Below are 24,505 nucleotides of genomic sequence, written 5' to 3'. Positions count from 1 at the left end.
TGATCTAAAGACCATTTAGTGTCAAAATTATCATAATTGGGCTGCCTGTGTAAATGCAGCCTAATACACAAGCATATCCATAATGTATTATATATAACTACAAGTCTTACCGTAAGTGGATGAAGCTTTTCATCAAAAATATCTAATACCATTCTCCCATCGATCTCCCTGGAATGACAAAAAAAAGGCCACGCAGGTCAGTTGCTGAATGACAAGTGATGACAGTAACCAGTCACGAGACCCAAGTACGGAGGCTCGTTCACGAACACCCTGTGGCTTTGACTGTTTTGACTGAGGAGAGGGATGCTGTTTCGATCCTCTGTAGACCAATAGGGGAACACAGCCTCAGTGACCTCGCCACTCTGTTTGAAAGGCACATTGATCCATCTTGCCACAGAACACTCAGAATGGTGTCCCACATGGCGCCCTATTCCCTACGTAGTGCACTACTTTTGACAATAGCCCTATGGGCCTTGGTCAAATATAGTACACTATAAAGGGAAAAGGGCGTCATTTCAGACACATACTCACAGTACCTAAAGTACTAGACCTCTAAAGACTGGAATTTTGGACTCATGCCAGGGGGGCAATGGGGGTCTGTTCGTGTTATCAAAGGCTGACTTTTATGTGTGACCCTCCCTCACCCTGTATTGATGCCGGATGTCCAAATAGAATGTAATAACCTTCAGTGGGGGGGGGGGGTCTTTCAACATATAGGACTACAGTATAACATGGGCTGGCTCTGCAATAGCACTAGGAGAGGCTGATTCTAATGTGACAGATCATTCTTCTGCATCATTTCCAATCCCCCACATATTATTGTACAGTTGAAATGGGAAGTTTACATACACTAGCCACTTTAAACAATGCCACTTAATATAATGTTCACATACCCTACATTACTCATCTCATATGTATATACTGTACTCTATACCATCAACTGCATCTTGCCATCTTTATGTAATACATGTATCACTAGCCACTTTAAACAATGACACTTAATATAATGTTCACATACCCTACATTACTCATCTCATATGTATATACTGTACTCGATTCCATCTACTGCATCTTGCCTATGCCGTTCTGGACCATCACTCATTCATATATCTTTATGTACATATTCTTTATCCCTTTACACTTGTGTGTATAAGATAGTAGTTGTGGAATTGTTAGGCAAGATTACTTGTTGGTTATTACTGCATTGTCGGAACTAGAAGCACAAGCATTTCGCTACACTCGCATTAACATCTGCTAACCATGTGTATGTGACAAATAAATTTGATTTGATTTAGATTTTTACATCTTGGCCAAATGCATTTAAACTCCGTTTTTTCACAATTCCTGACATTTAATCCTAGTAAAAATGCTTTGTCTTAGGTCAGTTAGGATCACCACTTTATTTTAAGAATGTTAAACCAAAGTACGTTCATCTCTAGGAGACAGAACACGTAGTCTCGACAGTTGCGTGGTCCCATGGTTTTTATACTTGCGTACTATTGTTTGTACAGATGAACATGGTACCTTCAGGCATTTGGAAATTGCTCCCAAGGATGAACCAGACTTGTGGAGGGCTACACATTTTTTTCTGAGGTCTTGGCTGATTTCCTTTGATTATCCCATGATGTCAAGCAAAGAGGCACTGAGTTTGAAGGTAGGCCTTGAAATACATCCACAGGTACACCTCCAATTAACTCCAATTATGTCAATTAGCATATCAGAAGCTTCTAAAGCCATGACATCATTTTCTGGAATTTTCCAAGCTGTTTAAACGCACAGTCAACTTCTGACCCACTGGAATTGTGATACAGTGAGTTATAAGTGAAATAATATGTCTGTAAACAACGTTGGAAAAATGACTTGTGTCATGCACAAAGTAGATGTCCTTATCAACTTGTCAAAACTATAGTTTAACAAAACAATTGTGGAGTGGTTGAAAAACGAGTTTTAACGACTCCAACCTAAGTGTATGTAAACTTCCGACTTTTTCTTTCTCTTCCCAAATATATTTTCCTTCATTATTTTCCCCTAACCCTACCATCCCTCCCCTAATTGGAGTAAACTAATGGACAATAACTCTTCGACTTCTACTTTCAGCTTATACATACAATATACAGTACATTTGACAGACATAGTATATTTTACAATAGTCATCTTCTGTTTGTTTTTTGCCCCATCCTAACAGGTCATTCTTACCGGTTCTTTATGTGGTAGTATATCGCCAGGGCTACACTGTAAAGACAAATCATTACAATGAAGTTACAATTTCATTTGCAATTTAGTCTTTCACATTGATAACTGCATACAGAATTCTTACAAACACAACAGAAGTACATTTTGATGGATTCATTGGTTGACTGACTGATTGGTGATTAACCTACCACTTGATGGTGTATTTGAGGTTAGGCTGACTGACGGTGCTGTCATCTAGGAAAATGGTGGAACAGGAGCTGTACTTCCTTCTGACTGGAGCCGCATGGTGCTGCAACACACACACACACATCACACGCTGTTACTGTTATGTCCACAGTCCACATACACACACGCAGGCAGGCTAGAACGCATGCATCCACACACAAAACGTACAGGCATGCGCACACTCACAGCAGGTCCTGTAAAAAGCCTTGAATCAACTGCTGTAGACCAGCTAATACCCCTGCTTTGTGGTTTTATATGAGTGACATACTGTACACATACAGACGGAATGGGTTTCGCTAAAAACAGTAGCTTCTACTTCTAATCCATCAGTCTACTGCACATTGAGATGGCTTATATCAACCAATCACCAACCCTTTCACTCTATTCATCTCATCAACCTAGTACAGCATGTCATGTACAATCAGCATGATTCATATAGACAGACATACAGGTAACTGCCAAAGTAAAGGAAACACTTGAGTAAATGAGGGATACAAAGTATATTCAAAGCAGGTGCTTCCACACAGGTGTAGGCCCTTAGTTAATTAAGCAATTAACATTCCATCATTCTTGTATAAAAATGCTGGGCAGGCTATTATTTTGGCTACCATGGCTATGCCCCCATAGGATGACAATTCCCCCATCTACAGGGCGCGAGTGGTCACTGAATGGTTAGGCGAGCATGAAAACGATGAAAGCCAAATGCCAAGGTGGTCTCAGTCACCAGATCTCAACCCAATTGAACAGTTATGGGAGATTCTGGAGCGCTGAGACAGCGCGTTCCACCACCATCAACAAAACACCAAATTATGGAATTTCTCATGGAGCAATGGTGTCACATCCCTTCAATAGAGTTCCAGACACTGTAGAATATAAACTCAAAATAAGAAACGTCCGTTTCTCAGGACCGTCTTTCAAAGATAATTCGTAAAAATCCAAATAACTTCACAGCTCTTCATTGTAAAGGGTTTAAACACCGTTTCCCATGCTTATTCAATGAACCATAAACAATTCATGAACATGCACCTGTGGAACTAACAGGTTAAGACACTAACAGCTTACAGACGATAGGCAATTAAGGTCACAGTTATGAAAACTTGGGACACTAAAGAGGCCTTCCTACTGACTCTGAAATCTGCGTGAACGTGCCTTATGCATGCTGCAAGTAGGCATGAGGACTGCAGATGTGGCCAGGTCAATAGCAATGTCCGTACTGTGAGATGCCTATGACAGCACTACAGGGAGACAGGACGGACAGCTGATCATCCTCGCAGTGGCAGACCACGTGTAAAAACACCTGCACAGGATCGGTACATCCGAACATCACACCTGCGGGACAGGTACAGGATGGCAACAACAACTGCCCGAGTTACTCTAGGAACGCACAATCTCTCCATCAGTGCTCAGACTGTCAGCAATAGGCTGAGAGAGGCTGGACTGAGGGCTTGTAGGCCTGTTGTAAGGCAGGTCCTCACCAGACATGACCGGCAACAACGTCGCCGATGGGCGTTACACTGAGGCCTGTACTCTGGAGCGAGATCGATTTGGAGGTGGAGGGTCCGTCATGGTCTGGGACAGTATGTCACAGCATCATCGGACTGAGCTTGTTGTCATTGCAGGCAATCTCAATGCTGTGCGTTACAGGGAAGACATCCTCCTCCCTCATGTTGTACCCTTCCTGCAGGCTCATCCTGACATGACCCTCCAGCATGACAATGCCACCAACCATACTGCTCGTTCTGTGCGTGATTTCCAGCAAGACAGGAATGTCAGTGTTCTGCCATGGCCAGCGAAGAGCCCGGATGTCTCAGTTGTTGAATCTTATGTTCATACAAATATTTACACATGTTAAGTTAGCTGGAAATAAACACAGTTGACAGTGGGAGAACATTTCTCTTTTTGCTGAGTTTATGTCAAGGTGCACTAAAGCTTTTGGGGTGGAAGGTCTCCTAGTGGTTAGAGCGTTGGGCCAGTAACTGAAAGGTTGCTGGATTGAATCCCGAGCTGACAAGGTAAAAATCTGTCATTTTACCCCTGAACAAGGCTGTTCCCCGGTAGGCCGTCATTTAAAAAAGTTGTTGACCTTTATTTAAGCAAGTCAGTTAAGAAAAAATTCTTATTTTCAATGACAGCCTAGGAACAGTGGGTTAACTGCCTGTTCAGGGGCAGAATGACAGATTTGTACCTTGTCAGCTTGGGGGTTTGAACTTGCAAACTTCCGGTTACTAGTCCAATGCTCTAACCACTAGGCTACCCTGCCACCCCAGTAAATATGTACTTGTTCTTAACTGACTTGCCTAGTTTAATAAAGGTTCAATAAAAAAATAAAAAAGTTCTGGCTCGTGGTTAAGACACTTTATGTTGGTGTTTCCTTTATTTTGGCATTTACCTGTACATACACACTGTACATACATACACTTTGCTTCTGTACTCAGATGACAAAAGAGACAGGAGTGGATATAACAGGCACATCTAGAATAAATCTATATCTAAACACACAAATGCCAGCGATACAAAATACTTTACCTTGTTTTCCGAAATGTGTGTTAACTTGCAAAATAATAAAGTTGGTTAAAATCTTCATAAACAAAATCACAGGAACAACCATGTACTCAAAGAAATAATGCACTCTGACATATGACAGAGGAATACTTGCTAACCAAATATTCTCTATTCAGTAGGGCATACATCAATGACCTGATTAAAATCAATGACAAAGCATAGCATATTACCATGCAAACGCCAACGATTTCATCAGCATCATCATCTATGCAAATACAGCATTATATTCAATATGGCGTCCAATCTGAGATTGACACTCACATGATTGATGTAGATGCTCTTCCGTTTTTCTCGCACTGCAAATTGAGAGAGAGCGAGATGAAATCAGTGACAGCATGTCAACGGTCAATGATTAGGCACACAAGATTGAGCAGAGATCATCCCCTGGAGTTGAAACACACGTTGATAGGGGTCAAGGCAGGTTGCAGTACACAGCCATTACTGACAGGGGGCAGTCAATCCCAAGGCTGTCCTGCACTATATGGATTGGCCATTTTTCAATATCAGCTTTGTGGGAACAAAAAAAAAAAAAAAAAAAAAAAAACATATCGCTCAAAAGTACTGCGCAAGCAAATAATCGCTACAACTCAACATTTCCTTCAAAATGACACTTATTCCCATTACTGACATAGATGAACGGCTGTGGGGTAATACAAATGCTTTTCATTCCTCAAAGGCCTTAAATTAACATCACATTTAGCACTCTGAACTGTGTGAAAGCAGAAAGCAAAGCAATAGAGTTAATTGCTTAATTAATCCTTTCATGCGTTTGCCCCTAAAACAATCCTCTGGGGTTTACATAAAATCTAAATGGTTCATTCACGCTAATATTGTCATGTCTATAACGCCACTTCGCTATCTGGCTTTTATTCAATCATGTCATTGTATTCATGTGGTGAATACAGGGCCTTCATACTGTTTATCAGTAGTCTAATGATTCCTCATTGGGCCTTGCTGCGATTGATGGGTTGACTCCAAGTAAGGAAGCCGCTCTGATTGGGTGACGGAGATCCAGTGTGTGTGTGTGTGTGTGTGAGAGTGTGTGTGTGTGTGTGTGTGTGTGTGTGTGTGTGTGTGTGTGTGTGTGAGTGAGTGAGTGAGTGAGTGACGTAGCGACATAGAAGGAGCGCTGCATGGCCAAGCAGCAGGGCAGGACGAGATACACAACGCTGACATAGTGAAGCTCTGGCACCTTGCTACACAATCAGCTCACACACACCTAAACCCTGCGAGGAATCATGGCTGTGCACATTCTAAAATAAAGCGTGGAAGCGAGCGTTTGCAACACAAGGCGTCACACATTTTTACATGTTCAAATATTGATCTAGCTGGGAAACTCTGATTGTGCTTCTTAAAAAGGCACAGAGGGGCTGGGTGTGCGAGAATGTCTCATCGGTACATTCCAGTTTTAGCAGAAGCGGCTAGGTTTGTACAGATAACACGCGTCATGCAGGAGGTAAAGCTTACAATAATCCACAAAATATGAACACGTATGCTGTACATACGCACACACACAGAAATCTGCTGCAAAAACACAAGCCAAACACGCACCCGTCACACCAGCCTACACCAAATCCTACTTACCTTTCTTATTGAGGACAGGAACTGAAAAAGACAAAGTTGAAGCGGTCTCTACATATATCTATTTACCTAGCAACGTAAAAAGGGACAAGTAACAAATGCAGTTGGATTCCTGTCTTTTATCTTTCTCATATTGCATCAATGAGCCTGCATCCCAAACGGCACCCCATTTCCTACAGAGTGTACAGTTAAAGGAATAGGAACCCATTTGGGACACAGCCATCGCTAACTAGGACAGTAGACTGTTACATAACAAAGAAAGCACCTCACAAAACGGTAATTATCTACAGCGCTTAAAGCAATACTTTACTACGACATCAACCCGCGGTCGGCTACACATGAGCTGTATGCCAAATCATCCACGCTGCAAGGCATGAGATGAGAAATGAGAATTGCATTTGATTCAACCGTTATTATAGTTTGAACACGATCGGCATCTGTGACTTCAATTCATTCCTGCAGACGTTGTCTTCTCACACTGTAAAAAATGGATTCGCTTTGAAAATGAGTTTTTTTTAACGAAAAGGCTTCATAGTGCCACAGATAATATCCATGACTCAGCACAGTGGAGAAGTTAGTGTTCAGAGAGAGAGAGAGAGAGAGAGGGAGGAAGAGAGTGAGGGAGGGAGGAAGAGAGCGAGTGGGAAGGAAAAGGAGGGCGAGAGAGAAATGAAAAGAGATTAAAAAGAAAGAGAGTGAGAAGGAGACACAGAGATTGAAAAGGAGAGAGAGAGAGAGAGAGAGAGAGATTGAAAAAAGAAAGAGAGAGTGCAACGTACTAGAGAGAGCGGAGAGATTGAAAATGAAAGAGTGAGAGGAGAGGGACACTCACCATCTGTCTGGGATTTGCTGAGGAATATGGTGCTGGCTCTGGGATGGTCTGAAGGGTTGTACTCCATGTTCAGATCTGATGAAGGAGGAAACAAACAGCCATCAGCTCCGGAGCATACTGCTCAATGTACTGTATACTCTCTGCTGGTTGTATATCGATTCAGAGAGGGCAAACAACGACCCCAGCCAGGTATAAGACCTGGATGACGGAACAACACACACGCTGATGAGAAAGAGGCGTCGCACACAGCCATTTGGTGAACAGATGAGAAAAAAGGTGATCATGCGTACAGAAAGACTGCCTTGAATACTGACTGTCTGGGGACATTACTTTTATAATGCACTACTTTTGACCAGAGCCATATGGACCCAGATGAAAGAATAGGGTGCCAAATGGGATGCAAATACATTCTGACTGAAAGGTCAATTTCAGGGGAGCATGCAGTTAAACATAGACACCACCAGGTGGCGTAACGCAGAGGAGCAGCGGTTTGGCTGGAGATTGAGGCAGACTGGTACGGCAATGAAAAAGTCTTATTTGATCAAATGCCTGTTTTCATGTGATGCTTTTACACACTGGGTGTTAACTTGATAACAGGTCCATCAGCATTAATTACGGAATATTAAGCAAGTTACCATGGCGCCAGGCAATACAAATTAACAAATTAGTTACACTGCAAAAAAATGTTGACGTTACCTAGATATCTCTTAACATAAGAATGCATTGATTTGATGTCTTACCAAGACAACCTATCTTAGTGCACTGGCAGATAATTGTATTACTTTAACTGTCTCAGGCTTGACATCCACTACCCAGTCCCCCTGTCTCTGGCTCTGGCCAGGACCCCCACCCAGGGGACCGCTGTCAGTCCTGACATCCACTACCAAGCCCCCCTGTCTCTGTGCCAGGATCCCACCCAGGGGACCGCTGTCAAGCCTGACATCCAATACCCAGCCCTCCCGTCTCTGGCTCTGGGCCAGGATCCCACCCAGGGGACCGCTGTCAGTCCTGACATCCACTACCCAGTCCCCCTGTCTCTGGGCCAGGATCCCACCCAGGGGACCGCTGTCAGTCCTGACATCCACTACCCAGCCCCCCCTGTCTCTGGGCCAGGATCCCACCCAGGGGACCGCTGTCAGTCCTGACATCCACTACCCAGCCCCCCCCCCGGTCTCTGGCTCTGGGCCAGGATCACACCCAGGGGACCGCTGTCAGTCCTGACATCCACTACCCAGCCCCCCCCCTCTCTGGCTCTGGGCCAGGACCCCACCCAGGGGACCGCTGTCAGTCCTGACATCCACTACCCAGCCCCCCCGGTCTCTGGCTCTGGGCCAGGCCATGGGTCCTGACCCTGTCAGCAACCACGGGGATCCAAGCATAACGTCATCCTGGCAGGAAAGGCCAGATACCACAAGCTGCAGCAGAGAGGAGAGCCACTGCCCGAAGAACAGCTCCTCAACAGAGGTGATAGATGAGAGGAGAGAGTGAGTGAGTGGGAAAGAGGAGTGGAAGACAGGGTTCAAGCGCCCACCTACAGACCCAAAGCCTTAGAAATATGAGTCATCGTAGGTTGAGATGCCCTGCTTTCTTACTTCAGCCCTGGCATAATACTAGTCTTACCAGAGCACACATACATCAGATGGCGCTCTACACCGGTCTTGTTGTGACTTGATATGGTTGAGCTATTGCTTTACAAATTAACTGATGGATCACATTATAGTGATATGAGGAGACGTAGTTAAGCTGGGGGAAATAACGACTCCTATATGAGGTCATCTGAGTGGAGCAGCTACTATTATGCTCCAACTCTTTTGAACTGCAGTCCTTTTGTGTGTAAGAGGCACTTAAAGCTCAAAGGAGATACAGCTAGCTCCCTCCACACACTCCAGTGACCTACGTACGGCGCAGGCAGCACTCCGAGGAGGAGGAGGAGAACTAGGTGATGCATAAAAGATGGGGTAGTTTATCAACGGTGTAGGAAGGAGCCAGAAGACGCTAGAGATGAAAACAGGGTTTATTAGTCCAATGTGTACTGTAACAAGCCTGATCTGGATTTCAGAACTCTACTCAATGAAAAGTTAGTGTTAGATACAGGCACGCAAACACAATATGGTTGTCTCAGTACCCTTTGATTTAGGGTTCTCTGGAGTGGCCCTTCCTCTCAGCCTGTACAGTGGTGCACGTCCACGCGCGCACATTCACACACACTGTCCACCCTTCTAACTTCCTGTGTTTCAGGAAACCGGACAGGAAGTCACATCGGGGTCTGCTACACAAAACTAACCAGCTCAATTGTTTTAGAGTTATGACAAAAGGGGGAGTTGTCTTGCGCTACCGAAATGAGGTAAATCAAAGCGTATGTTTCCATGCACACTAATAATTTGATATTAAACTGGTTATGGCAGTAGGCCGAGTATAGCATTAGTCATGCAAACACCTTACTCTGCTTATCTTAACATGTGCGTGTACTAACACCAGCCGAGAGCCTCCCTCTTTAGCGTCAGGGAAGTGAGTTCGGAACAACTGAAAGTATCCATCTTTGAAGACATTTTCACATAAAAATGTTTATTATATACAGTGCATCCGGAAAGCATTCAGACTCCTTAAAGTTTTTCACATTTTGTTACATTACAGCCTTATTCTAAAATGTATTAAATTATTTTTTCCCCTCATCAATCTACACACAATACCCCATAATGATGAAGCAAACTTTTTTTTTAAACATTTCTTTGCAAATATATATATATATATATATATATTTTTTTTTAATCACATTTATATATTCAGACCCTTTACTCAGTACTTTGTTGAAGCACCTTTGGCAGCGATTACAGCCTCGAGTCTTCTTGGGTGTGACGCTACAAGCTTGGCGCACCTGTATTTGGGGAGTTTCTCTCATTCTTCTCTGCAGATCCTCTCAAGCTCTGTCAGGTTACTTTCAGGTTTCTCCAGAGATGTTCCATCGGGTGCAAGTCCGAGCTCTGGCTGGGCTACTCAAGGACATTCAGAGACTTGTTCCGAAGCCAGTCCTGTGTTGTCTTGGCTGTGTGCTTAAGATTGTTCTTCTGTAGGAAGGTTAACCTTCGCCCCCGTCTAAGATCCTGAGCGCTCTGGAGCAGGTTTTCATCAAAGATCTCTCTGTACTTTGCTCCATTCATCTTTCCCTCAACCCTGACTAGTCTCCCAGTCCCTGCCGCTGAAAAACATTCCCACAGCATGATGTTGCCACCACCATGATTCACCGTAGAGATGATGCCATATTTCCTCCAGACATGACATTTGGCATTCAGGCCAAAGAGTTCAATCTTGGTTTCATCAGACCAGAGAATATTGTTTCTCATGGTCTCTGAGTCCTTTAGCTGCCTTTTGGCAAACTCCAAACGGGTCGTCATGTGCCTTTTACTGAGGAGTGGCTTCCGTCTGGCCTCTCTACCATAAAGGCCTGATTGGTGGAGTGCTGCAGAGATGGTTGTCCTTCTGGAAGGTTCTCCCATCTCCACAGTGGAACTCTGGAGCTCTGTCAGAGTGACCATCGGGTTCTTGGTCACCTCCCTGACCAAGGCGCTTCTCCCCCGACTGCTCAGCTTGGCCGGGCGGGCAAGCTATAGGAAGAGTCTTGGGGGTTCCAAAATTCTTCCATTTAAGAACAATGGAGGCCACTGTGTTCTTGTGGACCTTCAATGCTGCAGAAATGTTTTGCTACCCTTCCCCAGATCTTTGCCTTGACGCAATCCTGTCTACAGACAATTCCTTTGACCTCATGGCTTGGTTTTTGCTCTGACATGCACTGTCAACTGTGGGACCTTATAGACAGGTGTGTGCCTTTCCAAATAATGTCCAATCAATTGAATTTACCACAATCAAGTTGTAGAAACATCTCAAGGATGATCAATGGTAACAGGACGCACAGGAGCTCAATTTCGAGTCTCATAGCAAAGGGGTCGAATACTTATGTAAATAAGTAAACTAAAAACTTGTTTTTGCTTCGTCATTATGGGGTATTGTGTGTAGATTGATGAGGATTTTGTTTTATTTAATCCATTTTAGAATAAGGCAATAATGTAACAAAATGTGGAAAAAGTCAAGGGGTCTGAATACTTTCCGAATGCACTGTATGTCTGAACTCGGAATCAAATAGGCTTCCCAAAAATAACATGGTCGCAGTGGTAGAACTCTTATTTTTATTGAGATTCTCTGCATTTATCAAAGTCCCATCAAGTAGCCTGATTTCAGATGTGGCCATGTAAACAGGATTATTAGGGAAATCGTTCTTCTTTCAAAGCATGTGAAGATCTTAAATCAAACTATCATATTAATCTGACTATCCACAATAATTGTATTTTGTTTGCAAATAATCATACTCAGTGAGACTGTATTGTACACGCACACACCCTGTATTCCCATAATCCTACCGTCAGTCCTGCTTCTGTGCAGCTCAACTTCCATCCTCCAACAAACACATTGGATTTACGGGCCATTTCTCAGTGAGCCAAGGGTCTTATTGGGCACCGGTGTTGACAGAATGGCAACATCAAAACGCCACTTAATATACTCCCGCAGCGATCGCAGGGTGCTTGGCCAAGCTGATAAATCAATGAGGTACATCAGAGTCCCCTGCTGCTGCTCCTTGTCTGAGCCCTCATACATTGCGCCCAACAGCTGCAGACTTACATGGACAGTGGCCACAGCTCCTGTTCGCTGTCCCTCCATCCCTTCACCATCACGAGGGCAGTGTGGGTCGGCAGGCTGCCAGGCAGGCTGGTCCTGTCACTGTAGCACATTGGACCAGCTAGGCCCAGGGCTGGCAGTCCGTCATTACAAGTCACCAGACAGACAGCACAAAGAGCAGAGAACCCAATGATTCACCAAGAACTTACTACGGAGACACCAGCCAGGAGAGACCAGATGGCTGCGCCAACTCCATGGCATCTCTGACTGACTGTGTGTTAGAGATCCTGTTATTCACAAATTATAGGATCTCGGTTATTATCTTGGTAGAGAGCGTAGTCTTCTTTCATGTAACACTTGGTCCTGAGCTTGACTAACCCTATACTCATGCCTCCTTTCCATAGTTAGCAAATGAAACTAGTCTTTATAGTCTGCAATCTGGAAGGAGACAAGGAGAGGAGACAAGAAGAGCAGTACACACATCTAGATAGATGTAATGTGAGCTTGCTTTTGTATGTATGCTACTGCACATGTAGTATATGCTTCTGTGTATGGCGTGTTATAGAGTAAACCTTTCTGTGACGTGTATGTTTTTATTGATTCCATGGAACCCAGGACTCCCTGGAACACAGTGGTAATTGGTACTGAGTGGACTATCCTGGCTAAATAAGGAAAATTCAATTACACGAATGTGATCCAGGATTAGCATGACGCCACCTTTCAGTGTGGAGAGACAGGCACAAAGACAAGGACATAGAGCCACAAGGTTGACTCCACTCAACCCGATAATTCGAACCGATCCTTTCAAGCATGTTTTCCTCAGAGCTGCAGGACGTGCCTGACAAGATGTACCAGAGCATTACAGACGACCAGGGTCACAAATGGCATATGTCCTGTTCAAAAGAAGTGCACTTTTCCTCACTGGACTGGTGAACTGGTTGATAAAAGAAGTTCCATTTCTCCTGACCCTGTTGGTGGTAGCAGCATTGGAAAACGAGTAAGGGACTTGTGTGATAGAGTCAGAGAGCCTGGCGATAAACTGGTATTTCTGAAGATAATTCACCCCGAAGCGGTAAAGCATGAGGATAGCGCCTAACCTGACACAGCTGGCTAAATAGCCTGGGCAAATAGTCAGGACTGTGTTATCCCCACTGGCTTTTCAAACCCAAACGTGATTCCTCACTTATGAATGACCCTACAACAGCAGTAACAGGTTTACTGTGAATGTTACACAAGAAGTCTCCTTTACACTGAGCATGACACTAGCAATAACAGTATGTGTGATGGTAGTGTATGACCAGTTCAGTGAGACCCAGTAGCTCAGCAGTCAGGGGTAATCCTGGTTTATATACAGCCAGGTCACCCATGACACAAGTCGGTATTCGACGTCCATCTGTGTCCGAGGACGTCGGGAGATGACACGGAAACCGGCCACTAGGGGTTACAGTGAGAGCAGAAAGCATCTGACTCCCAAGGTTGGAAGTTCAAATACAGCAATAGGAAGTTGTTTTTCAATTTTTGTTTTAAGCCTATCCCAAACCTGAACCATTCTGAGTTAATGCCTAAACTTAACCTTAAAAACTTAGAAACGTGTACAGAGTGTATCACTGTGCTGAAATGTATCATAAGAAACTGCTGCTGAGTAGAACACACACAGTCATCCTTCCGAGAAGAGGGGAAAAGCAAACAAATAAAAGGACATTTAGTCAAGTGATTTAGACAAAAGGAGATGCACGTCTCCGGATTCTCTTTTCTATGACTTCAGCAGTCTGCTGTGACTGTCTCACATCTCTGGTTGCATCTCTTATACTGATGGCTGAGTGTGTGTGGACCCCTGTGATGGTGATTAAATCTCCAGGACTCGACATTAATGCTTGTCCGGGACAAGAAAACAGGCCACCCTGTTCACGAAAATGGATCGCTCCTACAGACAGTGAGTCACATGGCTTGCTATATAAAGCAGGCAGACAGGCATCGAGGCATTCAGTTACTGTTCGATTCAATTTTAGAATGGGCAAAACAAGTGACCAATGCGACTTAGAGCGTGGTATGATCGTCGGTGCCAGGCACGCCAGATCCAGTATCTCAGAAACGGCTTCCCTCCGGGGCTTTTATGAACGACAGTGTCTAGTGTTTCCCCAGAATGACGCGACAAACCAAAATCATCCAATCATTGTTGATGAGAGAGGTCGAAAGAGAACGGCTGGCCACAAACAGACAAATAACAGAGCAGTACAACAGTGGTGTACAGAACCGCACCTCGGTGCGCACAACTCATTGATCCTTGTCACGGATGGGCTATTATAGCAGACGACCACACCGGGTTCCACTCCTGCAGATCAAAACAAGAAGGAGCGGCCCCAGTGGAAATGCGATCAACACTGGACAATTGAGGAGTGGAAAAACATTGCGTGGTCTGATGAATCCCAGTTCCTGTTGCGTCATGCTGATGGCAGAGTCAGGATCTGGCGTAAGCGGCATGAGTCCATGGACCCATCCTGCCTGTTGTCAACAGAACAGACTGGTAGTCTACCGCCATCCAATATGCAGCAACTGCTTGATGCCATTGCATCAGCATGGACCAACATCCATGTGGAACGTTTCCGGCTTAATTCCACAAATTCACTTTTAACAAGGCACACCTGTTAATTGAAATGCATCCCAGGTGACTACCTCATGACGCTGGTTTAAACACTGAACACAGTGAAACTCCACTCATTAAGAAACATGACCCTCAGTGTTCTTGGCTAGAGAGACAAAGATAACTATGCTTCGTTTTTTTCATTCATCTGGCTTTATCTTCTCTTTCGTGTGGCTTTAAATGTCAAGAGTGATTAAACTGTGTATTAATGTAGGTTTAAACATTTACTCTGTGATATTTGAACTTAATGAACTTGATGAAAGTCAACACTGACACATTGAGATTCATTATGTCTCAGTTTCAGAACAATTAACACCCTCAAGAAGAAATTAATATTTCAGTACCAAGATTGCTATCTTTGTCTGTGTGTGTGTGTGTGTGTGAACCAAACCAACAAGGTCATAAGTCAGTGTTAAAACAGAGAGATGCTAAGTGTCCCCTATATGAATGTGCAGTGAGGAGGAAAAGCAGTGATGTCAAATAAAGGCCTGATAAATGGAGTCAATAAGAGCTTAACAGCCTGGGAGGTGACACGGTAAAGGAACAGGGTGATATGTGAGGTCAGTTAGCCATCTGCCTCCTGATTCTGGGAGTGTGGTCACTTCTTTCTCCGGTTATCTCTCTCCGTTCTCCATCATTATCCCAGCATTCACTTCAACCAGGCAATGTTTATGCCTACTTCTCTAGGCAGACTGGGGAGAGATAAATGGGACTTCCTCCCACATGGCGCATAGCACCCAGAACGGCTAACAATACCAACGACGCTAAATGATCAGAGTCAGGCTAAAGTGACATCAACAGCCCCGCTGCATCGCCACCACGTTCCATCACGGAAACATACTGTAAGACAAATCTGCTCGCCAGACTAATGGAATGTGTGAGTAATGCATACAATACAACTAGAAGTAGGAGAGTAAATAGTAGTATCAGTCGATTCATTTGATATCATTCTGAGAACCTAGCATTGACTGAATATCAAATCCCCTCAGTGCATTCACCCTTATCCTGTAGTTAGTACCGCCAGTGTCACAAAGATGATATGTAATGCTTGTTGCTTGTTAATCTAATTCCCCAGTCAGTCACTATCACCATTGACTGAAAACCAAGCCTAGATAATACAGTACATGACCAGCACAAACTTATGACAGTGACCGGATACTTTCTGTAAAAACTATTTATTCCACAAACTTCTATCTGCAGTCACAAAATTCAAATGATTGGGAGTCATTTTTACAAAGTCCCAAATGAGATCCCAGAGGAATATGGGGGAGAAATAGAGAATATGATATACAGAATATTAGTTATTTATTTATGTCATTTATGTCATTCTAAATAAAAATCCATCTCATTGTGTGTTCAACCAAAAAGTCCTTGGTATGGGGACAGAGTATCCCTGTGTCTACTCTTCTCCAGGGGTGCTTTCTCATTAAGTTGGAGCCAAGTGGATGGAGCCCCAGCAGGGGGGGGGGGTCAGGGAGAGGAAGGGAGACTGCTGACCTTCGCTGCAGTACCACACACAAACACAGCCAGACCTGAAGGTCAATACTCAGCGGGTCTCGTCAACAATGGACCACTAAATCCTTATACAGGAAGCCAGCAGCCCACCCTCCAAACCCGGGGCAGTGTTTACACATGCACCCTGGCCTGGACTCTAGCCCTGATAGTGGTTACTATGGCGGGCCGTATTAACAGTGGTCACAGCCAATACAGAGGCCAGACACGGGCATTGACTGTAAAGGTTTTAATATTTTAATGGATTAACATACCCATTAAGCCCAGGTACCCATTAAGCCCAGGTACCCATTAAGCCCAGGTACCCATTAAGCCCAGGTACCCATTAAGCCCAGGTACCCATTAAGCCCAGGTACCCATTAAGCCCAGGTACCCATTAAGCCCAGGTACCCATTAAGTCCAGGTACCCATTAGGTACCCATTAAGCCCAGGTACCCATTAGGTACCCATTAAGCCCAGGTACCCATTAGGTACCCATTAGGTACCCATTAAGCCCAGGTACCCATTAGGTACCCATTAAGCCCAGGTACCCATTAGGTACCCATTAAGCCCAGGTACCCATTAGGTACCCATTAAGCCCAGGTACCCATTAGGTACCCATTAAGCCCAGGTACCCATTAGGTACCCATTAAGCCCAGGTACCCATTAGGTACCCATTAAGCCCAGGTACCCATTAGGTACCCATTAAGCCCAGGTACCCATTAGGTACCCATTAAGCCCAGGTACCCATTAGGTACCCATTAAGCCCAGGTACCCATTAGGTACCCATTGAGCCCAGGTACCCATTAAGCCCAGGTACCCATTAAGCCAACTTCTATCTTGGATTCAAAGAGAAAATATATTTTCCCCCTGCTGTTTAATGTTTCAACCAATTCATCTGAGTGTGATATCAGTTTTTATTCTAAGCCAATGAGTAGTTTTACAATGAAGTTACTGACAGTTGGATAAGTTTCCACTAGTGGACAATTTCAAAGCTGCAAAAACAACTTGTGTTATACACATTTTCCAGATATGTTTAGTACCTTCTCAGATTAGTGATCATACTTTATGTACATTTTAGAGATTAACGTGCTGATATATGCACATAATAACATATTTCATGGGTATTAATCACCATTTCCTACCAATTGAAAAGATGGGTTTTTCATGCTAGCAGTCGTGCCTGCATGTCAGTCACACAGCAGCATCATAACTTGGTGAAATACAACAAGGTAATAGATTTCAGGTATTCACAGCTTACATTTTTAAAATATATTTTGTCTTATTTCACTATTAAATTAACCTTGCATTGTTATACATACGGTGCCTTCCGAAAGTGCACACCAGTATCTCTACTTGCACATCATCATCTGCTCATTTATTTTTATTTATTTCACCAGGTAGGCAAGTTGAGAACAAGTTCTCATTTACAATTGCGACCTGGCCAAGATAAAGCAAAGCAGTTCGACAGATACAACGACACAGAGTTACACATGGAGTAAAACAAACATACAGTCAATAATACAGTATAAACAAGTCTATATACAATGTGAGCAAATGAGGTGAGAAGGGAGGTAAAGGCAAAAAAGGCCATGGTGGCAAAGTAAATACAATATAGCAAGTAAAACACTGGAATGGTAGTTTTGCAATGGAAGAATGTGCAAAGTAGAAATACAAATAATGGGGTGCAAAGGAGCTAAATAAATAAATAAATAAAAATTAAATACAGTTGGGAAAGAGGTAGTTGTTTGGGCTAAATTATAGGTGGGCTATGTACAGGTGCAGTAATCTGTGAGCTGCTCTGACAGTTGGTGCTTAAAGCTAGTGAGGGAGATAAGTGTTTCCAGTTTTAGAGATTTTTGTAGTTCGTTCCAGTCATTGGCAACAGAGAACTGGAAGGAGAGGCAGCCAAAGAAAGAATTGGTTTTGGGGGTGACTAGAGAGATATACCTGCTGGAGCGTGTGCTACAGGTGGGAGATGCTATGGTGACCAGCGAGCTGAGATAAGGGGGGACTTTACCTAGCAGGGTCTTGTAGATGACATGGAGCCAGTGGGTTTGGCGACGAGTATGAAGCGAGGGCCAGCCAACGAGAGCGTACAGGTCGCAATGGTGGGTAGTATATGGGGCTTTGGTGATAAAACGGATTGCACTGTGATAGACTGCATCTAATTTGTTGAGTAGGGTATTGGAGGCTATTTTGTAAATGACATCGCCAAAGCCGAGGATTGGTAGGATGGTCAGTTTTACAAGGGTATGTTTGGCAGCATGAGTGAAGGATGCTTTGTTGCGAAATAGGAAGCCAATTCTAGATTTAACTTTGGATTGGAGATGTTTGATATGGGTCTGGAAGGAGAGTTTACAGTCTAACCAGACACCTAAGTATTTGTAGTTGTCCACGTATTCTAAGTCAGAGCCGTCCAGAGTAGTGATGTTGGACAGGTGGGTAGGTGCAGGTAGCGATCGGTTGAAGAGCATGCATTTAGCATGCATTTATCACTCCAGTGTTAATCTGCTAAATTGTAATTCTCCGCTACAATGGCCCTCCTCCTCATGCCTTTTTCACACACTGTATATAGACTTTCTGTTCTTTCTACTGTCATTGACTTTATTGTGTTATTGGCTTGTTTATTGTTTATTCCATGTTACTCCATGTGTAACTCTGTGTTTGTGTCGAACTGCTTTGCTTTATCTTGGCCAGTTCGCAGTTGTAAATTAGAACTTGTTCTCAACTAGCCTACCTGGTTAAATAAAGTATATATATATATTTTTTAAGTATTCACACCCCTCGACTTTTTCCACATTTTGTTGTGTTATACCTGAATAAAAATTTGATTAAAGTTATATTGTTGTGTCACTGGCTTACACACAATACCCCATAATGTCAAAGTGGAATTGTGTTTTTCATTTTTTTTCAAATTCATTCAAAATGAAAAGCTGAAACGTCTTGAGTCAATAAGAGTGAAATGAAATAAGCCTGTACAGAATAAAAATATTGCAAAACATTCTGTTTGCAAGAAGGCGCTAAAATAATACTGCAAAGAAATGTAGAATAGCAATTAACTTTTTGCCCTGAATTCAGTGTTATGTCTGAGTACCACTCTCCATATTTTCTTAGCATGGTGGTGGTTGCATCATGTTATGGGTATGTATGTAATGGTTATGAACTGGGGAGTTTTTCAGAATGCAAAATAGATGGAATGGAGAAGAGGAAAAATCCTAAAGGAAAACCTGGTTTAGTCTGCTTTCCACCAGACACTGGGAAACAAAATCACCTTTCAGCAGGACAATAAACTAAAACACAAGGCCAAATCTACACTTGAGTTGCTTCCCAAGAAGACCGTAAATGTTCCTGAGTGGCCGAGTTACAGTTTTGACTTAAATCTGTTTGAAAATCTATGGCAAGACCTGAAAATGGTTGTCGAGCAATGATCAATAATCAATTTGACAGAGCTTGAAGAATTTTTAAAAGAACAAATGCACCAATGTTGCACAATCCAGGTGTGGAAAGCTCTTAAGAGACTTAACCAGAAATACTCACAGCTGTAATCGCTGCCAAAGGTGATTCTAACATGTATTGACTCCATTGGAGGCTGTTGAGGAAGAACGGGTCATAATAATGGCTGGAACGAGACCGTCCTCCACAATTAAGGTGAGACCAACTTCCTGTGACTGACTCAGGGGATTGAATACTTATCTAATCAAGATATATTAGTGTTATAATTTTCAGAAATTTTCTTCCACTTTGACATGAGTATTTTCTGTTAGATCGTTGACAAAAACTACAATTAAATACAAAGTGGGATCAAAATGTAACACAACAAAATGTGGAAAAGGTCAAGGGGTTTAAATTCTTTCTGAAGGCACTGTTTTTATTTTGATTGATTTAGACTTTATTTAACTACTGTTTTTGATTTTGATTGATTTAGACTTTATTTAACTAAGCATTTAACTAGGCATTTAACTAGGCAAGTCAGTTAAGAACAAATTCTTATCTACAATGACGGACTACTCCGGCCAAAATCCGGACGACGCTGGGCCAATTGTGTGCCGCCCTATGGCACTCCCAATCACGGCCTGGATACAGCCTGGATTCGAACCAGGTACTATAGTTACGCCTTAAGCATTGAGATGCAGTGCCTCAGAACGCTGCGTCACTCAGGAGCCCACTGCGCCACTGTAGATGCCATTAATGTACATTTCACATTAATCTCAGGTGAGCTGAAAGGGTACAGTAGCCCAAATAGAACTCTAGACAGAATGGAAATTGAAAAAATACAAATAATTGTTCAACATGATCAATACTAACTCTGCATAATATTATAGTATATATGTATATCCCAAATCATTGGCTTCCACATATTTTATGAGCAGACTTTGCTATTCTGTTTCACCATAAATCACAGTTGTTCCAATTAAGCCCAGTATGCTCCTATTAATCCTGGTTTGCATTGAAACACATGGGGTTAGTGCATTAACATCCCTAACATGATTGTGAGCATGAATGTTTTTTGTTCAGATTTAAGTGTAATAAAAAAAAAAAAAATTAACACAAAACCTACAGTTATGCATCTAGCCATGGTGCCGTTACCAAGATTAGAAACAATTAGAAACAATTAAAAACCTCTGTACTCTCTCCAAGACGTTTGGCATAAACAAGTAGTGGTTGATGCAGAGGGAGAAGAATAAGACCAGGGTTGAGGGATATCAGGGACAGAAGACCTATAAAGTGGTGGACAAAAATGCTAACAAAATGAGGGACAAGAAGATGACTATTGGGCGACTACTCATGCACTTTTGGGTGGGGGCGTTGTCATATTGTTATCCTTCATTCATCCAGGTGATAGGGTGTTTTGGTCCACCACCTGTACCTTTGTAATACAACAGTAGGGAGGGAGATTTGAAACAGTCTTCAGACAGGCTTTAGGAAGACAAGATGAACTAATTAACAAGAATGGCAGTACAGCAAATGTAAATCAGTGTTCAGATAATTTATTGAAAGTTGTGTGTGTAGATTAGTATAATTGTACACAATAAATTTCAGTTTGTATGTCTTATAATCAACAAATGTTGTAAGTATAGTCATACAACCTCACATGAGAGATACATTTGTCATTTTATCTCCCCTTTTCTTACAAAAATTAGGGTAGTATGTGTTAGAAATGTCTAAACTTAGATTTTGCTGCTTAGGTATACTTACCCAACATGCAATATGAATGACCGACTGCCTTTGGTGATGTTTTCACTCTAAATGAATGATAGAGGTTAGTGTCATCCTAGTATGAGGAAAAAGTGCTATTCATTTATTACTTTAGCCACAAAAAAATGTCAAGTTGCGAGTCAGAGCTGATGAGCAGTTCTTGCCATTTAATGACATCATTAGAGCCAACGTCCTTAGCCTATTGAAGGGACGCTTCCAATGGTCTGTTCTAAAAGCCATCTGTGAGCCGACACATTGTGCCACACTCACTTGTCCCGCACTTCCTGTGAGCGTGGACAGATGGGAAGGCATTTCCTGTCTAGAGGACGAGCCATATCCTCTCCTCGCCCTGGGAAGACGCTACAGTAGTAGAGGCAACTGATAAGATAATGTCACCTTACAATGCTTAATAAGGCGTTCAAAAACATTCATAAGGGAAACTAGTAACTAACATACTTAATATAACCACAACCTGCATAATACTAGAAGACACCTTGCCATTTATCTATCAAAACCACATCTTTAACAAAAGAAACAGATTTATCTTGGAGGTAAAGAGCCTGGTATGTTTTTACCCAGCTTTCCAGCTCTACAGTCACCAACTTAAAAAAAATATATATATATAAAAATGTATCAAATAGTTTCCTCGGTGTGTGGTTCTGACATGAATCACTGGTATCCCATTGTGCTACAAATACCAGGCAGTCTGGTAGAGCAACAGAAAGACGAGGGAGAGAGAGGCCGGTGAAGATAAATGAACCCAACAGATAGAGGTCAGTGGGTATACAGCAGGGGATAGGATACAACAGATTATCATCCAGTGAGACAGAACAAATAGAGAAGTTACCAAGTCACACAAAAACACACAAGAGCAAACCCCATTATCGAAAAATCAGAATTACTCAATGAACGCGCATTCAAAACCCGGGCCTAAGTTTCCCTGGATTCTTCCCCCTTGTGGCATATATCTTGTCATACATACCAATGTGGTTAGTTAGCGTTGTAGAGCCTGGTATTTTAGTGCTGAGGACGGATCGTTTAGAGGAGATGGATGGCTGCAATTAGCCGGGAGTTGAAGCAGTGCAGCCAGTGGAGACAGTGAGGTATCATGCTCTGCCAGGTTCCAGCCAACCCCAGCTCCAATGGAAGATGAGTAGCTAGGGCCCCACTAGGTACCGCTCATAGAGTTTAGCCCGGGAAACCATGAGCGGGGAATCTGGTTAACAGTATTGGAACAGGGACAATGAGAAGACCAGCTAACACAGGCACGCACACACACACAAAATGAGTGGAACATGTCGAACTAAATGCATGCGAGACAAATCACTTCCACATTTCGAATAATGTTTGAACCATCGTTTCCACAGCTCTCGAGTCGAGTCGTTCCCTCTAACAGATTTAAATTCCTTGTGGGCCAAGGTTCAAGTAAACATATTTCCACCGTTAATAATAAGTCATCGTCGAGGAAACTGTAGATCTGCTGAGACGAGCAGATCATAGGACAGGTGGGGATGTGAGTGGTTGAGAGGATGAAGGGGGTCATAAAGATCTGGCACCCTGCCTGCCTTTGAAGCTCAGAGGACTGGGATTCAAGGACGGGGAGCAGGGGAGAGGGGGTGGTTGGTTCGCCCCCAAGCTCCACAACAAGCCCAGCTGAGACCCACAGGCACTCCGCTCCCTGTAACTAAGCAACGGAGGCTTGAAAAGACTGGGTCTGCAGAGGCTGTCCTCATCAAAGAGAGAGGCCGAGAGACAAGAAGGCAGACAGAAACAGAGAGACAGACCGACACAGACTCTCCCAAAGCTCAGCCATTTAACAAGACCTCTCTGGGTAGCCTAACCACTCTACATCTCACCATTATGCTGCCACAGGATTAACGGCTCTGAACAATGAACAGACAATGTTGACTATCACGGGAGCCCCATCCACATACACCATATTCAATTTGCAGCAGAATTGACACAATTGGAAGCTCCACTAGTTGGAGTATATTACATAGCTTATTAGACAGACAGGTCTAATCTGTCAAAGCTCACAGTGGAGGAGAGAAAACCTATCCTACCCGTGACACGGTATCATCTTGGGGTAGAGCTTGCATCACAGAGCCCCCAAAGGGCATGTTTTGCCACAGCTGCACAGGCAGGGGACGCGGAAGCCTCTGTTTGAGGTCCCGGCGCACGCAACCACATACACAAACACAGGCAGGCAGGGCACTAGGATGCATCTGTGCTGTGTGAAGTCAACAAGGGTCTTGCAACGCTGACACATGTAAGAGAGCTGGCCAATTATCTGCCTGACTCCAGAAGGAAAACAGCCTGGTAGGAATGTGTGAGTTGGACCACAGAGCCAGCTAGCAGTGTTGAAATTAACACTGAAAAAAGGTCAACACAGGCTGGAGCTCAGACAAAATTAAGGGAGGGATAAGTTATATTGTTTGGCATGGTAACCGATGGTAACATCACAACAAACTATTCACTGAGTGATTTTTATCTCTCTTAAAAACCATGACAAACATTGGGCAGCAGCAGCATTGTTGGCCCTGTCTTTCCCCATCTGCAGTGTGGACTGTGCTACTGCCTGTCAGTGAGGGTTGGTTGGTTGCTCTGGCCAATCTACTGCAGCCTTGGTGCCGGGAGGCAATCCCCACTGCGGGTAATTATTTACACACCTGCTCTGATAGCTCCAGCTCATATATACGACTGATTTACTGCATGGTCAATTAGCTCTCTAGATTAGCCTAGCTAAGCCCTACTTCACCACAAGGTGCCAGTGTCTTAGAAGTGACTGCGGATGCACTCCTCTTTCAATGCTCCTCATTCAATGCCGCCAGTCCACTCAGCCATCCAGAAATCAGAAACAGAAGAAGTAGCCTTGCCTAGCGCCATTTTCTTTTCTTGACATATCTTTTCTTTCCCATATGGAAAACTATGACATCTACGGAAAACTTTTCATCATATATGGTATTATATCTTAGCCTGGTCTCTTTAGATGGCATTGGAAGCATGTGGACATATGCACCAGGCTATCTATGTCTGCTTTAACCAAAACACATTTTATTTGTCACATGAGCTGAATACAACAGGTGTATTTTTTTCTATAGAACATTTATTTA

General features: G+C 43.3%; 1 protein-coding gene across 4 annotated transcripts in view; it reads right to left on the bottom strand.

Annotated features, from left to right (window-relative positions):
• ccny (cyclin Y) overlaps positions 1 to 24,505 on the bottom strand; it is a 73,853-nt gene that overhangs the window by 19,042 nt on the left and 30,306 nt on the right. Inside the window, exons 2-8 of one of the 4 annotated variants that reach the window (XM_020507354.2) lie at positions 7,394 to 7,468; positions 6,565 to 6,585; positions 5,242 to 5,276; positions 4,945 to 4,968; positions 2,382 to 2,482; positions 2,197 to 2,232; positions 111 to 168 (exon numbers count right to left, since the gene is read on the bottom strand). In XM_020507354.2, coding sequence (XP_020362943.1) covers positions 111 to 168; positions 2,197 to 2,232; positions 2,382 to 2,482; positions 4,945 to 4,968; positions 5,242 to 5,276; positions 6,565 to 6,585; positions 7,394 to 7,468 — 350 coding nt within the window. The remainder of the gene's footprint in view (positions 1 to 110; positions 169 to 2,196; positions 2,233 to 2,381; positions 2,483 to 4,944; positions 4,969 to 5,241; positions 5,277 to 6,564; positions 6,586 to 7,393; positions 7,469 to 24,505) is intronic. The other 3 variants (XM_031796391.1, XM_020507355.2, XM_020507356.2) reach the window with 3 other exon arrangements.

Source organism: Oncorhynchus kisutch, linkage group LG18 (genome assembly GCF_002021735.2).
Source record: "Oncorhynchus kisutch isolate 150728-3 linkage group LG18, Okis_V2, whole genome shotgun sequence".
In the NCBI taxonomy this organism is placed as follows: Eukaryota; Metazoa; Chordata; class Actinopteri; order Salmoniformes; family Salmonidae; genus Oncorhynchus; species Oncorhynchus kisutch.
This window is presented reverse-complemented; position numbering and strand designations above follow the sequence as displayed.